The 13,124-nt window shown below is 63.0% G+C and overlaps 1 protein-coding gene across 3 annotated transcripts in view; it reads left to right on the top strand.

The window, feature by feature from the left end:
* MARK4 (microtubule affinity regulating kinase 4) overlaps positions 1–13,124 on the top strand; it is a 42,220-nt gene that overhangs the window by 21,466 nt on the left and 7,630 nt on the right. For 2 of the 3 annotated variants that reach the window (XM_075016155.1, XM_075016156.1), the window contains exons 2-11: positions 788–985; positions 1,477–1,530; positions 2,485–2,533; positions 3,122–3,187; positions 3,948–4,018; positions 4,934–4,990; positions 5,492–5,728; positions 6,415–6,534; positions 8,084–8,183; positions 8,554–8,663. In XM_075016155.1, the coding sequence (XP_074872256.1) occupies positions 788–985; positions 1,477–1,530; positions 2,485–2,533; positions 3,122–3,187; positions 3,948–4,018; positions 4,934–4,990; positions 5,492–5,728; positions 6,415–6,534; positions 8,084–8,183; positions 8,554–8,663 (1,062 nt within the window). Of the gene's footprint in view, positions 1–787; positions 986–1,454; positions 1,531–2,484; positions 2,534–3,121; positions 3,188–3,947; positions 4,019–4,933; positions 4,991–5,491; positions 5,729–6,414; positions 6,535–8,083; positions 8,184–8,553; positions 8,664–13,124 lie in introns of those variants that run through there. The other variant, XM_075016157.1, reaches the window with a different exon arrangement.

The following is a 13,124-nucleotide window of genomic DNA, read 5'->3' as shown; positions in this document are numbered from 1 at the left end:
AGGCTGGGCTTGCTGTGACCCCGGCAGGACTGGCTGCAACCCTCCCCTCCCCTGACTCCCCAGCAGTGCCCCACCCTTGCTCCTGTGGCTGGGCCTGACCCCAAAGCTCAGCAGGGGGCTCTGACAGTTGGGCAGGTTCTGGTGCCAGTGCTGTGCCCAACCCCAGGGCTTGGCAGGGGCTCCAGCAGCCAGGCCAGGCCGGACGTTCAGCGACTCTTCCTCCACTGAGGGTCCCTTCCCAGGGTGGGACTCACGATCCTGTTCCCCCCTGGCCAGTGCCCGGGAAGGGGGTGGAGGATATGGAGGGCATCTTCCCGCCCTCCTGGTTGCGGTCTGTGGTGCACCATTATCCCACCGCAGACTGGCAGCATGGGATCCCCACTGGGCTTTCGTGCTCAGCTGGGCACATGGCCCTTGGGGCAGGGGCGCTGTACTGACTTATCCCAGCTGGTGGGAGGAGCTGAGGGGTGTGGGGTGTAGTGGTTAGAGCGGGGGGGCGTTGGGAGACAGGCTGCTTGGGCTCCCTCCCCAGCTCTGGGAGGGGAGTGGTGTCTAACGGTTAGAGAAGGGGGCTTGGGAGCCAGGGCGCCTGGTTTCTAGTCCCAGCTCTGGGAGGGGAGTGGGCTGTAGTGGTTAGAGCAGAGGGGTTGGGAGGCAGGACTCCTGGGTTCCCCGCCCAGCTCTGGGAGGGGCATGGGGCATGGTGCTGAGAGCAGGATGCTGGGAGCTAGGGCTCTGCCAATGGCACCCAGTGCCCCCGCCGGTGATGCTGTTGCTCTCCCCACAGCACTCCAGCCTGGCCAGCAGCCGCTCGGAGAAGGGCTCGTCGTGGTCCAGCCGATCGCTAGGCGCGCGCTGCCGGAACTCCATCGCCTCCTGCACCGACGAGCAGCCCCACATCGGCAACTACCGGCTCCTCAAGACCATCGGCAAGGGCAACTTCGCCAAGGTCAAGCTGGCCCGGCACATCCTGACGGGCAGAGAGGTGAGAGGGCGGGAGCCAGGGGGGCAGCACTCTCAAGGGGTGGGCAGAGGCCTATGGGGCAGTGCTGGGAGAGGGCAGGGAAGGAGACAGGGCATATGGTGGGGAGCCATGGGGCTGTCCTGGGAGAGGGGCGTGGGACATGGGGGGCGGATCCGTGGGCAGTGCTCTGTGCAGGGGATCAGTGGGGAGGCCAGGGGGCACCCCTGTGGGGAGGCCAGACAGATAGTAGGGGGAGCCATAGGGTAGGTGATGGAAATGGGGGGCTCTCTGGAGCTGTGTGAATAGAGGGGGGCCCAACAGCTCTGTCAAACTTGGAGAGGGAATGCAGGGAAGGGCCAGGGAGGGTGAGGTGTTAGGCGCTGCTGGGTATAGCAGGAGGTCGGGCGGGGGGACGGGGGCGCCGTGGGGGGCACAAGGAGAGAAGTGGGGGGCGGGGCCACCCAGCGCTTGACCCTCCCTCTCCCCCCAGACAGAATCTGCTTTGTCTGTAGGTTGCAATAAAAATCATTGACAAGACGCAGCTGAACCCTACGAGCCTCCAGAAGGTGAGTGGGGGGCTGGAAGGGAGGGGTAGCCCCAGGAGGGGCAGGCCCAGCAGTCCCCGCTCCCTGCTGGTGCCACAGGCCCATGCGCTGCTGAGGGGGTGCTGCCCGGGCTGGGGACGTGCTGCTGGGGCCTGGGCTGGGTGGGAGGATCAGCAGCCCCAGGCCGGTCTGCACAGGGATTGCCTCCTGCAGCTCTGACACCAGCCGCTGGGTTCCCAGGCTCCACAAAGAGCCCATTGTGCTCTTTGGGGCAGGGGTAGGACTGAGGGGGCTCCAGGCCCCGTGTTCAGGTCCCCCATGCCTGGCCCTGCAGCGGGAGCTGGGGACCCATACCCCACACCTGCCCCCCTCGCTGCGGTGGGGTCCCCCTCCCTTGGGCACCTGCCCTGCCCTGCTTCTCCGCCCAGCTAACCCAGGACACCCCCCAGCACCCCCTCGGCTTCTGCACCCCCCCATGCTAACCGACCGCCCCCCGCCTGGCTCCCCACCCCCCCAAATCCCAGCTCTGAGTTAGTGCCCAGAGGCCAGGGTGGTCGCTGTGGTAACAGCCACTCGGGAGGCATCTCCAGGGGCTGCTAATTAGCTCCCGACTCGGAGGTCAAAGCAGCTGCCAGCAGAGAGTACATCAGTGCAAACCTGAGCCAGCCCCTCCCCAGCCATCCGAGCGGTGCCCCCCAGAGGGGGACGTTCCCGCGCCCCTCCCCTGCCCCCAAACCAGCCCCTCCCCCACCATCCGAGCGGTGAACCCCCGGAGGGGGAAGTTCCCGCGCCCCTCCCCTGCCCCCAAACCAGCCCCTCCCCCACCATCCGAGCGGTGAACCCCCGGAGGGGAAGGGCGCTTTGCAACCCCTGCTGTCGGGCTGGGTCGGAGCTGGTGCCCCATAGGAGCAGAGGCCCTGCGGGCTAGAGGAGCTGTGAGACTAACCCCGGCCCCCGTCTCTCTGCCTCGTGCAGCTCTTCCGGGAAGTGCGGATCATGAAGGGCCTGAACCACCCCAACATCGGTGAGCCGGGGGACGGGGGCCTGGCTCTGGGGCCCAAAAATACAACTGCTCCACCTGGCCCAGCTGAGGGGGTCAGGGCCCTGGCACTGTGGCAGTGTGGGCAGCGCCCCAGGGGTCCCTCAGCTACTGGGGCCCAGGCCTTTCCCAGGGGGAGGGATCGGGGCCATCCTGTTAGGCAGGTGGGATGGGCATTGGGTGGGAGTCAGGCGGTCTTGTGGTGACGCTGAGGGGGTGGATCGGGCCCATCCCAGGAGGGCGGCAGACAGGGTGGCTGTGACCCATCTGTTTCAGGGAAGGGGTCCAGGCACCCCAGGGTGAGCCCAGCGGGTTCGGGCTCCTGGCAGTGCAGCCATGGGCCTGTCTGCCGGCTCCGAGCACCGGCCAGAGCAGACCTGCAGGGGCCAAGCCCAGGCCGATGGCCGCACAAACCTTTCCCCCAGTGTTTCCAGACACCGGTTCATCCCCGTCCCTGCTGCGGTCACTGGGACGTGCGTGAGGAGGGAGCAGAGCGTGGGGGGCTGGGCAGGGGGCAGTGGGGCTCACCGCCGCCCTGGCAGCCGGGCCCTGACCTGTGTCCCTGTGCTACAGTGAAGCTGTTTGAGGTGATTGAGACGGAGAAAACGCTCTACTTGGTGATGGAGTATGCCAGTGCTGGTGAGCACGTCCCCGCCTGCCCCACTGCCCCCCCATCCCTGCCACTCCTGGGCACGTCTGGGCCCCCTAGAGCTCTGACCCCTCTGCACCCCGCTCTGCCTGGCGCCACTGCCCCCAGCTCCCCTCCAGTCTAGGGGCTGTGGCCACACCCAGCCTACCCTGGGATGCCGCCTGGCCTTGGGACCCTCTGAAGCTATGGGAGCCGGCCTGGCCCAGCCCAGCCAGGTCCCCAAAGGCTTTTCCAGCGATCGGAGCCTGGGCTGGGGGGGTAGGAAAATGGGGGAGGGCAGGAGTCCTGCCCGGCCTGTGCCCTCAGCCCGGCCTGAGCAGAGGGCCTTCCTGACGTGGTTAGCTCCCCCCACACCCCCTCATCCCCCCTCCCCCCCACAGCCCGGCCCGACAAAATTATCCTCCCTCGGCTTAAAATAAGCTGAGCCAGTGGGCCCCGGCAGGTGCCGCCCACCTGGCAGCTGCCTCCCTGCCGCCAGCTGGCACGGGCAGGCGGGCAGGCACGCGGGGGTGGCCACAGTCCCATCCCTGCCAGTGGCTCCCATCTGCCCCGTGAGCTCAGGCTCATCCCGAGCGGATGCTGCAGGGCGCAGATGGGTGGGCTGGGGGGCGGGGCCACGGACCCTGGCACAGCCTGCTTCTGGCCAGGGCCTTGCCCAGCGGTGGGGGGGCGCCTGCCTCCTGGCCTGGGGTTCCCTGGCACTGCCCCGCCACCTCGGCCGACTGCTGCTGATGGGACCCCTCCCCGCAGGCGAAGTCTTTGACTACCTCGTGTCGCACGGACGGATGAAGGAGAAGGAAGCCCGGGCCAAGTTCAGACAGGTCAGGACAGAATCCGGAAAGGGGGATGGACAAAAGACCTGACCACCCCAGCAGGGGGCGCTGTGGGCCAGGGCACCAGCTTTGGGGGCAGCCCTGGGCTACGCCAGCCCCAGCCTCTCCCAGCAGGGGCGCTGTAGGGGGAGCTCTGGGCTAGACCAGCCCCACTTCTCCCAGCAGGGGGCGCTGTGGGGCAGGGCAGTGGCTGTGGGGTGAGCTCTGGGCTAGACCAGCCCCACTTTTCCCAGCACGGGGCGCTGTGGGGCAGGGCAGTGGCTGTGGGGTGAGCTCTGGGCTAAGCTAGCCCCACCTCTCCCAGCAGGGGGCGCTGTGGGGCAGGGCAGTGGCTGTGGGGTGAGCTCGAGACTGTGCCAGCTCCACCTCTCCCTGCAGGGGGCGCTGTGGGGCAGGGCAATGGCGGGAGCTCCTGGCTATGCCAACCCCGGCCTCTCCCTGCCAGGGGCGCTGTGGGGCACAGGGTGGGAGACCCGTCCAGTCTTGCACATCGCGGTAGCTCAGGGTGGGGGCCGCTGGCGTGAGCCTGGTTCCTCATGGTGATGGCTGGGCCGTGCCGTGCAGCAGGAGGCAGGAATCAGCACTCAGCCCCTCTGCTGCCCGGCCTGATCCCTGCTGCAGCCCCACGGGGCAGCTGGCTGTGCCCGCCTCAGGGGACTGCACCCTCTGTGCCTGAGGTGGCAGCCCCGCTGTGTTGCTGGCCCGCGGCGAGTGGGGCGTCCGGTGGGAGGAGGGGGCCGGGCTGCTGTCTCCTGTGTGGTCGGGGGGCTGAGGGCTGCCTGAGAGCCGGGCTGGAAACCCAGAGCAGGCGCTGCCTTGCCAGCCTCTGGTGCCTGGCAGCCGGGCGCCCGCCTTCCCGGGGCCGTTCCCCTTTGCTGCCCTCACTCCCGCCTCTGCCCCCAGATCGTCTCAGCTGTGCACTACTGCCACCAGAAGAACATCGTCCACCGAGACCTGAAGGTGGGTTGCGCTCCCCTGGCACCCGGCACTGCCCCTCCCCCGTGGGCGTGTTCCCTCTCCCAGCCTGGGCACTGGCTGAGCAAGCCCTGGCCTGTGGGGCCTACCCCCCTCCCCCCGCAGCCCCGGTCATTTCCCCTCTCACCCCCGGGCCCTGCCTGAGCATCCCCGCCGCCCCCGGATAAGCTCCAGACCCGAGGGGAGATCCCCTTTCTGCCCTGGCTCAGGCCCCTGCCAGCACACCCCACCCACTGCTCCTCCCTCCCGGGCACTGCCCTTCCCTCCACCCCAAGCTGTGGGGATGGGGCCTGCTCCGGACGTCTTAACAGTGGGGATGGAGGCTGATGTTGCCCACTCCCTCATTCCCTCCCCCTGCTCTGGGGGCATAGCCAGACCCTGTGGTGCCCCCCCGCCAGCCCTGGGGGTGTGGCCAGACCTTGTGCCCCGCCTCCTCCCATTGTGGGGGCATGGCCAGACCCTGTGTGTCCCCCATCCGCACCCCAGGCAGAGAACCTGCTGCTGGACGCCGATGCCAACATCAAGATCGCCGACTTCGGGTTCAGCAACGAGTTCACGCTGGGCTCCAAGCTGGACACGTTCTGCGGCAGCCCCCCCTACGCTGCCCCTGAGCTCTTCCAGGGCAAGAAGTATGACGGGCCCGAGGTCGACATCTGGAGCCTGGGGGTCATCCTGTACACCCTGGTTAGCGGCTCGCTGCCCTTCGACGGGCAGAACCTCAAGGTGGGTGCCGGGGGGGCAGGGAGGAGGGTCAGGGGGGCACAGGAAGAAGGGTGTCCTGGGGGGACACAGGAATGGAGAAATGGACATGGGACGCCTTGGGGGCGTGGGGACGGGGATGTGGACATGGGGGGGTCTGGAGAGGCCTGAAGGTGGGGAGCGATGGGGGTGGGGAGATAAAGGGATGGGGGGTCCTTGGGTGATACAGGGAGGCATTGGGGTCCTGGGGGGGGACATGGAAGAGGGTGGGGGCTCAGAGAGTGCACAGAGGTATGGAGAATGTGGGAGATGGGATGCGAGGGACCCCCGGGGAAGGGAGAGAGATGGGTGGCGTGGGCTGGGGGCAGTGGGGGGGTCCCAGGTGGCCAGTGGCAGGGCAGTCTCTGGGTTGGGCTGTGCTCTGTGCATTTCCCTGCCCCCAGCATCACATGGGGGCTCTGGACCCCTACGGCCAGAGCCTGCCCTTCCCCAGTTGCCTGGGTGCAGAGCCGGGGCCCTGCGACCCTGCAGGGCGGATCCCAGGCCCAGCCTCTCCACAGATTTTTTTCCCCCATTTATGCGGGGAGCCGGGGGGGAGCCTTTGGGGCCAGCTTCTAGCCAAGTACCGGGGCTGGGAGTCCCCAGCAGGCAGGGGAGGCTGGCTGGGGGATCCCTGCCTGACCCGGACCCCCACGGACCGCCCCCCCCAGGAGCTGCGGGAGCGGGTGCTGCGAGGCAAGTACCGCGTGCCCTTCTACATGTCCACCGACTGCGAGACCATCCTGCGCCGCTTTCTGGTGCTCAACCCAGCCAAGCGCTGCACCCTGGAGGTGAGCGGGGGGGCGGCTGTCCCGGGGAGTGGGGGTGCCTAGCGGGTTGCGCCCCCAGGGCGGGGGGTGGCAGGGCACCTCTGGGGTAACTGGGACCTCATGGCGTCTCCTGTCGCGGACCCAGAGAGGCTGCTCCGCGCCCCGGCCCTTGGCAGGGCCCCCTTTCGTGGGCTGGGCCCCAAGAAACCAGTTTTTCCAGGGCCGAACCCACAGCTTCCAGGGCAGCAATCCTGGGCCCGGGGCGCCAGCCACACCAGCTGCCAGCAGCAAGTCCAGCCTGGCCGGGCCCTGTCCCATCCCCTCCAGCTCCCAGGCGTATGGCAGCGAAAGCAGCAGCCTGTGCAGAACAAGGCGGCTGGGGACTCTCATGGGGGCCCCAGCCCAGCCTCTGCCCCCAGAGGAGCTGTTTTAACCCTTTGCACCCTGGGCAGAGCAGCACCAAGCCCAGAGGGAAACTGAGGCACACAGGGGCCTCATAGAAATCTTGGCAACATTCCTGCTCCCTCACCCCCTCCCCGCCGCTCCTCTGTGGCCCCGTTTACCTGCCCCCCAGTTCTGCCCATGAAGCTGGGACCCCATCCTTGCCTCAGCTTCGCTTGGTGCCCACCCCCGCAAGCAGCAGCAGTCCCCAAGGGGGCTGAGCTCTCATTAAGCTGGTGCTGCCTGTGCGGGGCCCTGCCTGGTGCTGTCTCCCCAATGACTGTAATTAGTGTAATTGATTCAGGGGATAATTACAGGGTGTCTGGGACCCAGGCAGGCTCGGTGCAGCCCCCGCGGAGCACGACTGCCTGGGTGGGTGGGTTTTCGGAGCCAGCAGGGAGTGCTGGGAGGGGGGCAGCTCACACAGGCCGAGGGGGCTCCCCTGGGGGCAGTCTGGCTCCTGGGCTCCCTGACACCCAGCCCTCTACAATTGGCGGGGATGGGGCCCAGGTGCACTGGAAGGAGTGTGCTGAGCCAGGGGTCTCCGTGCCGGGTCTGCAGCCCTCTTGGGCATGGGGAGCCTGGTTCATGTCCCAGCCAGGAGCAGCAGGCTGCGTCTTGGGGGTGCACAGCAGGGGGATGCGTCCCCTGTCCCGGGGGAGGGATGGGTGTGGGGCAAGGGGACAGCCCCTGGGCAGGGGGGCGCCGGGTGCCTGGCGGGAAGAGACAGCCTTTGTCCCTGGGAGGCCCAGCGTGTTGGGTGCCAGGCAGGGAGCCTTGGCTCCTGTCCGGGGGTTGGGGGATGGGTACAAGTGGGGGGTAGACGCAGCCCCTGTGCCTGTTGGGGGCGTCGGGGGGGGGTAGCAGAGGCGCAGCCCCTGTGCTGGTTATGTGGGGGGGGTCGGGTGTGTGGGGGGAGCCGTGACCCATGTGCTGGTTGGCGGGTGAGGGGTGTGTGCGGGGAGCAGATTTGGTCCCTGTGCTGGTTATGTGGGAGGGTGTGTGGGAGGGGAGGGCACAGCCCATCCTGGTTATGTGGGGGGGGGTGTGATGGGTGAGATCTGCCCCCCCCATGCGCGCACTGCCAGCGGGGAGGCCTGAGGCCCCTAACCCGTCCCTCCTCTCTCAGCAAATCATGAAGGACAAATGGATCAACATCGGCTACGAGGGTGACGAGCTGAAGCCCTACAAGGAGCCTGAGGAGGACTTCGGGGACACCAAGCGCATCGGTGAGGGCCTGGGGCTGCTGTGCTGTGTGGGCCCCCGGCAAGGAGGGAAGCCCGGGCGGGGGAGCAGCTCTGGAGTCAGGGCTGGGGCTGGGGAACGCTTCTCCACAGCTCCTCTGGGGGCCAGGGAGGGGCACACTGAAGTGGCCCAAGCCGGCTGTGGGGGGCAGAGCCAGGCCACATCCCCATGGCTTGCACCTTTTGGCCAGTTCCCATCCCAGGGCTGGGACGTGGCCCCTTCGCTCCAGCCCCCAGTGGGCTCAGGGGCGCCTGGGCAAAGGGGCACCACCCAGGGGCTACAGGGCGCGCGCCATCTGGCGGGGGGCAAGGGGGTGTCTGTGCCAGAAGGGACTCCAGCCCCGCTCTCTCCCAGAGGTGATGGTGGGTATGGGCTACACCCGCGAGGAGATCAAGGAAGCCCTGAGCAGCCAAAAATACAACGAGGTCACGGCCACCTACCTCCTGCTGGGCAGGAAGAACGAGGTGAGTGGGGGCCGTCGGGTGGGGGGACCTGCAGGGAGTGGGGAGGGGGTGAGGTTGAGGGGAGCCTGTGATGGTTCGCCCCAGTTCCTGGGGGAAACCTTGCTGAACCCTCCATCCCATTGCCTGGACTCCCCCTCACACTGTCGCGCTGTGGCGAGCGCCAGAGCCCTGCTAGTCCTGCACAGGACACAACCAGCTCTGTCCTAGGGCCCTAGGGGCCCTGCTTTGGAATCCCAGCTCTATTGTAGGGCCCCCTAGGGCCCTGCTCTGGAACCCCAGCCCTGCCTATGTATTTCCCAGTCCAGCCCTCTCTCAGAGCAGAGAAGACAATGCACCAATCCCTGGTCCTAGGCAGATTCCCCTTCACTTGAAACAAACCTCACAGTTTGAGGGAAAACAGAAAATCGATGTATTACCTAGAGCAAGTATCGGAGGGGTAGCCGTGTTAGTCTGGATCTGTAACAGCAACGAAGGGTCCTGTGGCACCTTATAGACTAACAGAAAAGTTTTGAGCATGAGCATCTGATGAAGTGAGTCTGTGCTCACGAAAGCTCATGCTCAAAACTTTTCTGTTAGTCTATAAGGTGCCACAGGACCCTTCGTTGCTGTTATCTAGAGCAGCGGCTCCCAGCCTGGGGTCTGCGGTCCCCTGGAGGTGCTGGGGGGTCCATGGGGAAAAAATGCAAGATAAATGCAAAGGATCATAGAAGAGAAGTTCTAGATAAACTGGAATGTTACAATCAATCGTCACTTTTAAATTAAATCTCTTCCAATGAGGTTATGAATCGCTGTCCCAAAATCCCCGTGGTGGTTGCCTTTTTAAAGTAATGAAGCATATGCAGTGGCTAGGACTGGCTTTGATGGGGGTCCAAGCACGGCTTTGGGGGGTGCGACTGGGGGTTTGCACTCGTGAAGAAGTTGACAACCGCTGGCCTAGAGCAGGATCTGCTTTCAGCGGCCAGAGCGTACAGCTCACAGTCCGTTAGCTCAAGAAACGGAAGCAGACTGCTGTCGAAATTCTCTGAACTCCATCAGTTCTGAAGCCGTCCCAGTGCTCACACCCTGACTGTAGCCACAGGTGCAGGAGTGGCTCACTCTCCGTATTCTTGGGCCGTTCAACTTGAATCAGCCCTTCGCAGGGGGCTGGCTAGACTGGGTGTGCAGCCGCGTGGGTGTTCCCAGGAGCAGACAGATGCGCAGTTGGTATTTATAACTCCCGATACCAAAATGGTACGTGCCTGCAAGTGGGATGATCCTTGTCAGCCAATCGGAGCTTTTCTCTTGGCCCCGCCCAGGAGATCTTTGGCACAAGATGTGTTGGGATGATAAGCGCATCACAACCGTATGGCTATGGTGAATATGGGGTGCAGGGGTCAGCCCTGCTCCCCAGCCCCTCTGCCCTGCAGTGCCTGCTCCCCTGCATCCAGCCCCATGGCGCTTCAGCCCTGCAGCACCCTGCTGCCCAGCCCCACAGCCTGACCCTCAGTGCACTGCTGCCCAGCCCTTCTTCCTGGCCCTACAGCTCCTTTGACCTCCAGTACCCGACTGCCCTGAGCCCAGCCCCACACCTCAGGCCCACAGCACCTCCAGCCCTCAGTGCCCTGCTGCCCTGCTCCCAGCTCTACTCAGACCCACTCCCTGGCCCCACAGCACCGCTGCCTTTCAGTGCCTGCTGCCCAGCCACACTCTCCTGCCCCATGGCACCTCTTCCCTTCGGCATCAAGCCCCACTGTCCAGTCCCACAGCACTTCTGACCCTCAGTTCCCCTGCATCCAGCCCCATGGCACCTTTCTGCCGCAGTGCCCCACGGCCATGCTCCCCTGCACCTAGACAGTGGCCGGTGCCAGTTGTTTCAGAGGGAATGCACAGAGCAGGGCAGTTACTGAGCGATCCATCCCTTGTCCTCCAGTGCCAGCTTCAGCCAGTCACCAGGGTCCTCTCTCCTCTGCCCCTTGTCCTTCCACTGGCCAAAAGTGACTGGGCCTCCTGGTCCTCAGGCTGCTGGGGTCCGGTGTTCCCCTTAATCTTTTCCATCCATGTGCAGAATAAACTTTTATGTGCGCCTAGATGTGTAAATGTGCACCACCCATACAAGCAAAAACCTAGCTGTGGTCACTCTGCTGATCAGCTGCATGCATTTGACTCTCTCCTAAGTGGCTGCACAAGCACCTCTCTGACAGGGTCTGCTGCTGGGGTCCCCCTCTCCAGGGTCCCAGCTGCTAAGTGAAGTCACCCTGATCCTCTGCAACAAGCCAGCTCCCACTCCCCTTGTTAAACATGCAGCGCACAGGCAAACTGAGGCCTGTGCACACTGTTCACTTAAAACACTACAAAAATCCCCAGCTTCATCACCACCTTCACAGCATCTCCTGACAGTGGGTTCCACAGGTCGACTGTGCCTTGGCTCCCTGAAGTTTGTTTTCTAATCTGCGGTCTATTGATGTCACTGGGCAATCCCCATTCCGGGATAAATAACACTTCTTATTTCCTTTCTTCACACCGGTCGCAAGGATAGACCTGTCGTAACTCCCATAGTTGTCTGTGTTCCAAGAGGAGTGTTCCTTGTGTTTTTTGAGCTTTGCTTACGTAGAAGGTATTCCACACCCTCCTCGTTTTTCTCCTTGCTCCCTCTGCACTTTTTCCCAAGTCTGGTGTCTCTCTCTGGAGATGGAGTGACCAGAGCTGCACACAGTAGTCAAGGTGTGGGCTTACCATGGTTGCATATAGCAGCATTGTGATATTTACTGTCTTCTTATCGGTCTCTTTTTCCAGTGGTTCCACACACTGTTTGCTTTTCTGACTGCTGCTGCTGCACCTTGAGCGGATATTTTCAGAACCTTATGTGGGATGAATTCAAGATCTTTCTTGATTGGTAGCAGCTAATTTAAGCTTCCTCATTTTGCATGCAGAGTGGGGATTGTGTTTTCCCAGGTGCATCACTTTGCATTTTTCCCCATTGAATGTCATCTGCCATTTTGATACTGGGTCACCCAGTTTGGTGCGATCTCTTTGGTGCAGTCAGCATTGGACTTAACAATCTTGAGTAGTCTTGGATCATCTGCAGGCATTGGCAGCTGGCTCTTTTTTACACATCGTTCATGAATATGTTGAACAGCACTGAGCCCTGTTCAGATTCCCAGGGGAGCCTGCTATTTACCCCTTTCCACTGTGAAAACCAACCATTTATTCTTATCCCTTGTTTCCTGTCTTTTAACCAGTTACTAACCACAGGAGGACTTTCCCTTGTGTCCCAGGACAACTTACTTTAAGAGCCTTTCATGAGCGAGGCTTTCTGGCAGTGCAAGTGCCCTATCCACTTGGTCCCCTTTGTCCTGCTGCTCCCTCAAAAAATTCTAATAGATTGGTGAGGCGTGGTTTTCCTTTGCAAGAGCCCCGCTGACCCTTCCTTAGCATACTGCCTTCTCTCAGCACATTTTGTGTATAGCACAGGACTCAGAACATTATTGCAGACTCAGCGGGCAATTCACGGGCTTTCTATGACACCACGTGCGCCAACATTCACTAGCTGAGAAATTCCAACCCTCAGAATCCTCTTTGTCATCCATACGAACAGCAAATGCGCCCAGTACTCCTGGGAAAGGGGGCAGAGCTCAGCACCTGCTTCCAAGGCAATGCCCTGGTCAGACCAGATCAGTTATTCCAGTCCTTCCCTGCTGCTCCTGCTATGTGTGCTATACAAGCTCAGACAGGAGAGAGCCGTGGTCGGTCTGATTGCTCTCCTCCAGCTTGGTCAAGGCTGGTTTTCCCTCCAGTGCAGGTCAACGCATCCCCGGCTTCCACTGCCAGCCTTCCTAGAGCGGCTCACACACCAGGCTCAGGCATCCAATCCACAGACGCTCCCCCCACAAGCTTGGTTTTCAGGTGGGCATCTCCACTAGAATGGGACTGTTTGTCCGAGGTGCAGGACATCCTCCCTAGTAATGTCATAAAATGCTAGAACTGGAAGGGAGCTTGAGAGGTCATCCAGTCCAATCCCCTTCCCTCCCAGCAGGACCAAGCACCGTCTCGATCAGGGGTCAGAAACCCTCGGCATGGGTGCCATGTGTGGCCCGTGAGCCTATTTTCATCGGCATTCGAGGTGGGAGCTCAGCTGCACCCCTCCTCCCCATGCAGCTGGGAGCTTGCTCAAAGCCAGGCCACCTGGGGATTAACAAAAGACCAGCTGCTGGGTTGGGGTCATCAACCACCACCTGAAGCTGTGCATCCCAATTGGTTTATTAATGAAGTGGTTACTGGTCGGACTCTTAGGCTGTGTCTACACTAGCTCCCTCCTTCGCAGGGAGGGTGGTAAGGAGGCTGCTGGGAGTTTATCAATGAAGCGCTGCGGCGCATAAGCACCATTTTAACACTTCGGAGTTGCCGCGGGGGGGAATTTGCTGAATGAGGTGGTACCTATGCGCCACAGCGCTTCATTGATAAATTCCCAACAGCCTCCTTACC

Source organism: Carettochelys insculpta, chromosome 22 (assembly GCF_033958435.1).
Source record: "Carettochelys insculpta isolate YL-2023 chromosome 22, ASM3395843v1, whole genome shotgun sequence".
NCBI lineage: Eukaryota > Metazoa > Chordata > Testudines > Carettochelyidae > Carettochelys > Carettochelys insculpta.
The sequence above is the reverse complement of the archived record's forward strand: the minus strand, read 5'-3'. Positions and strand labels throughout refer to the sequence as shown.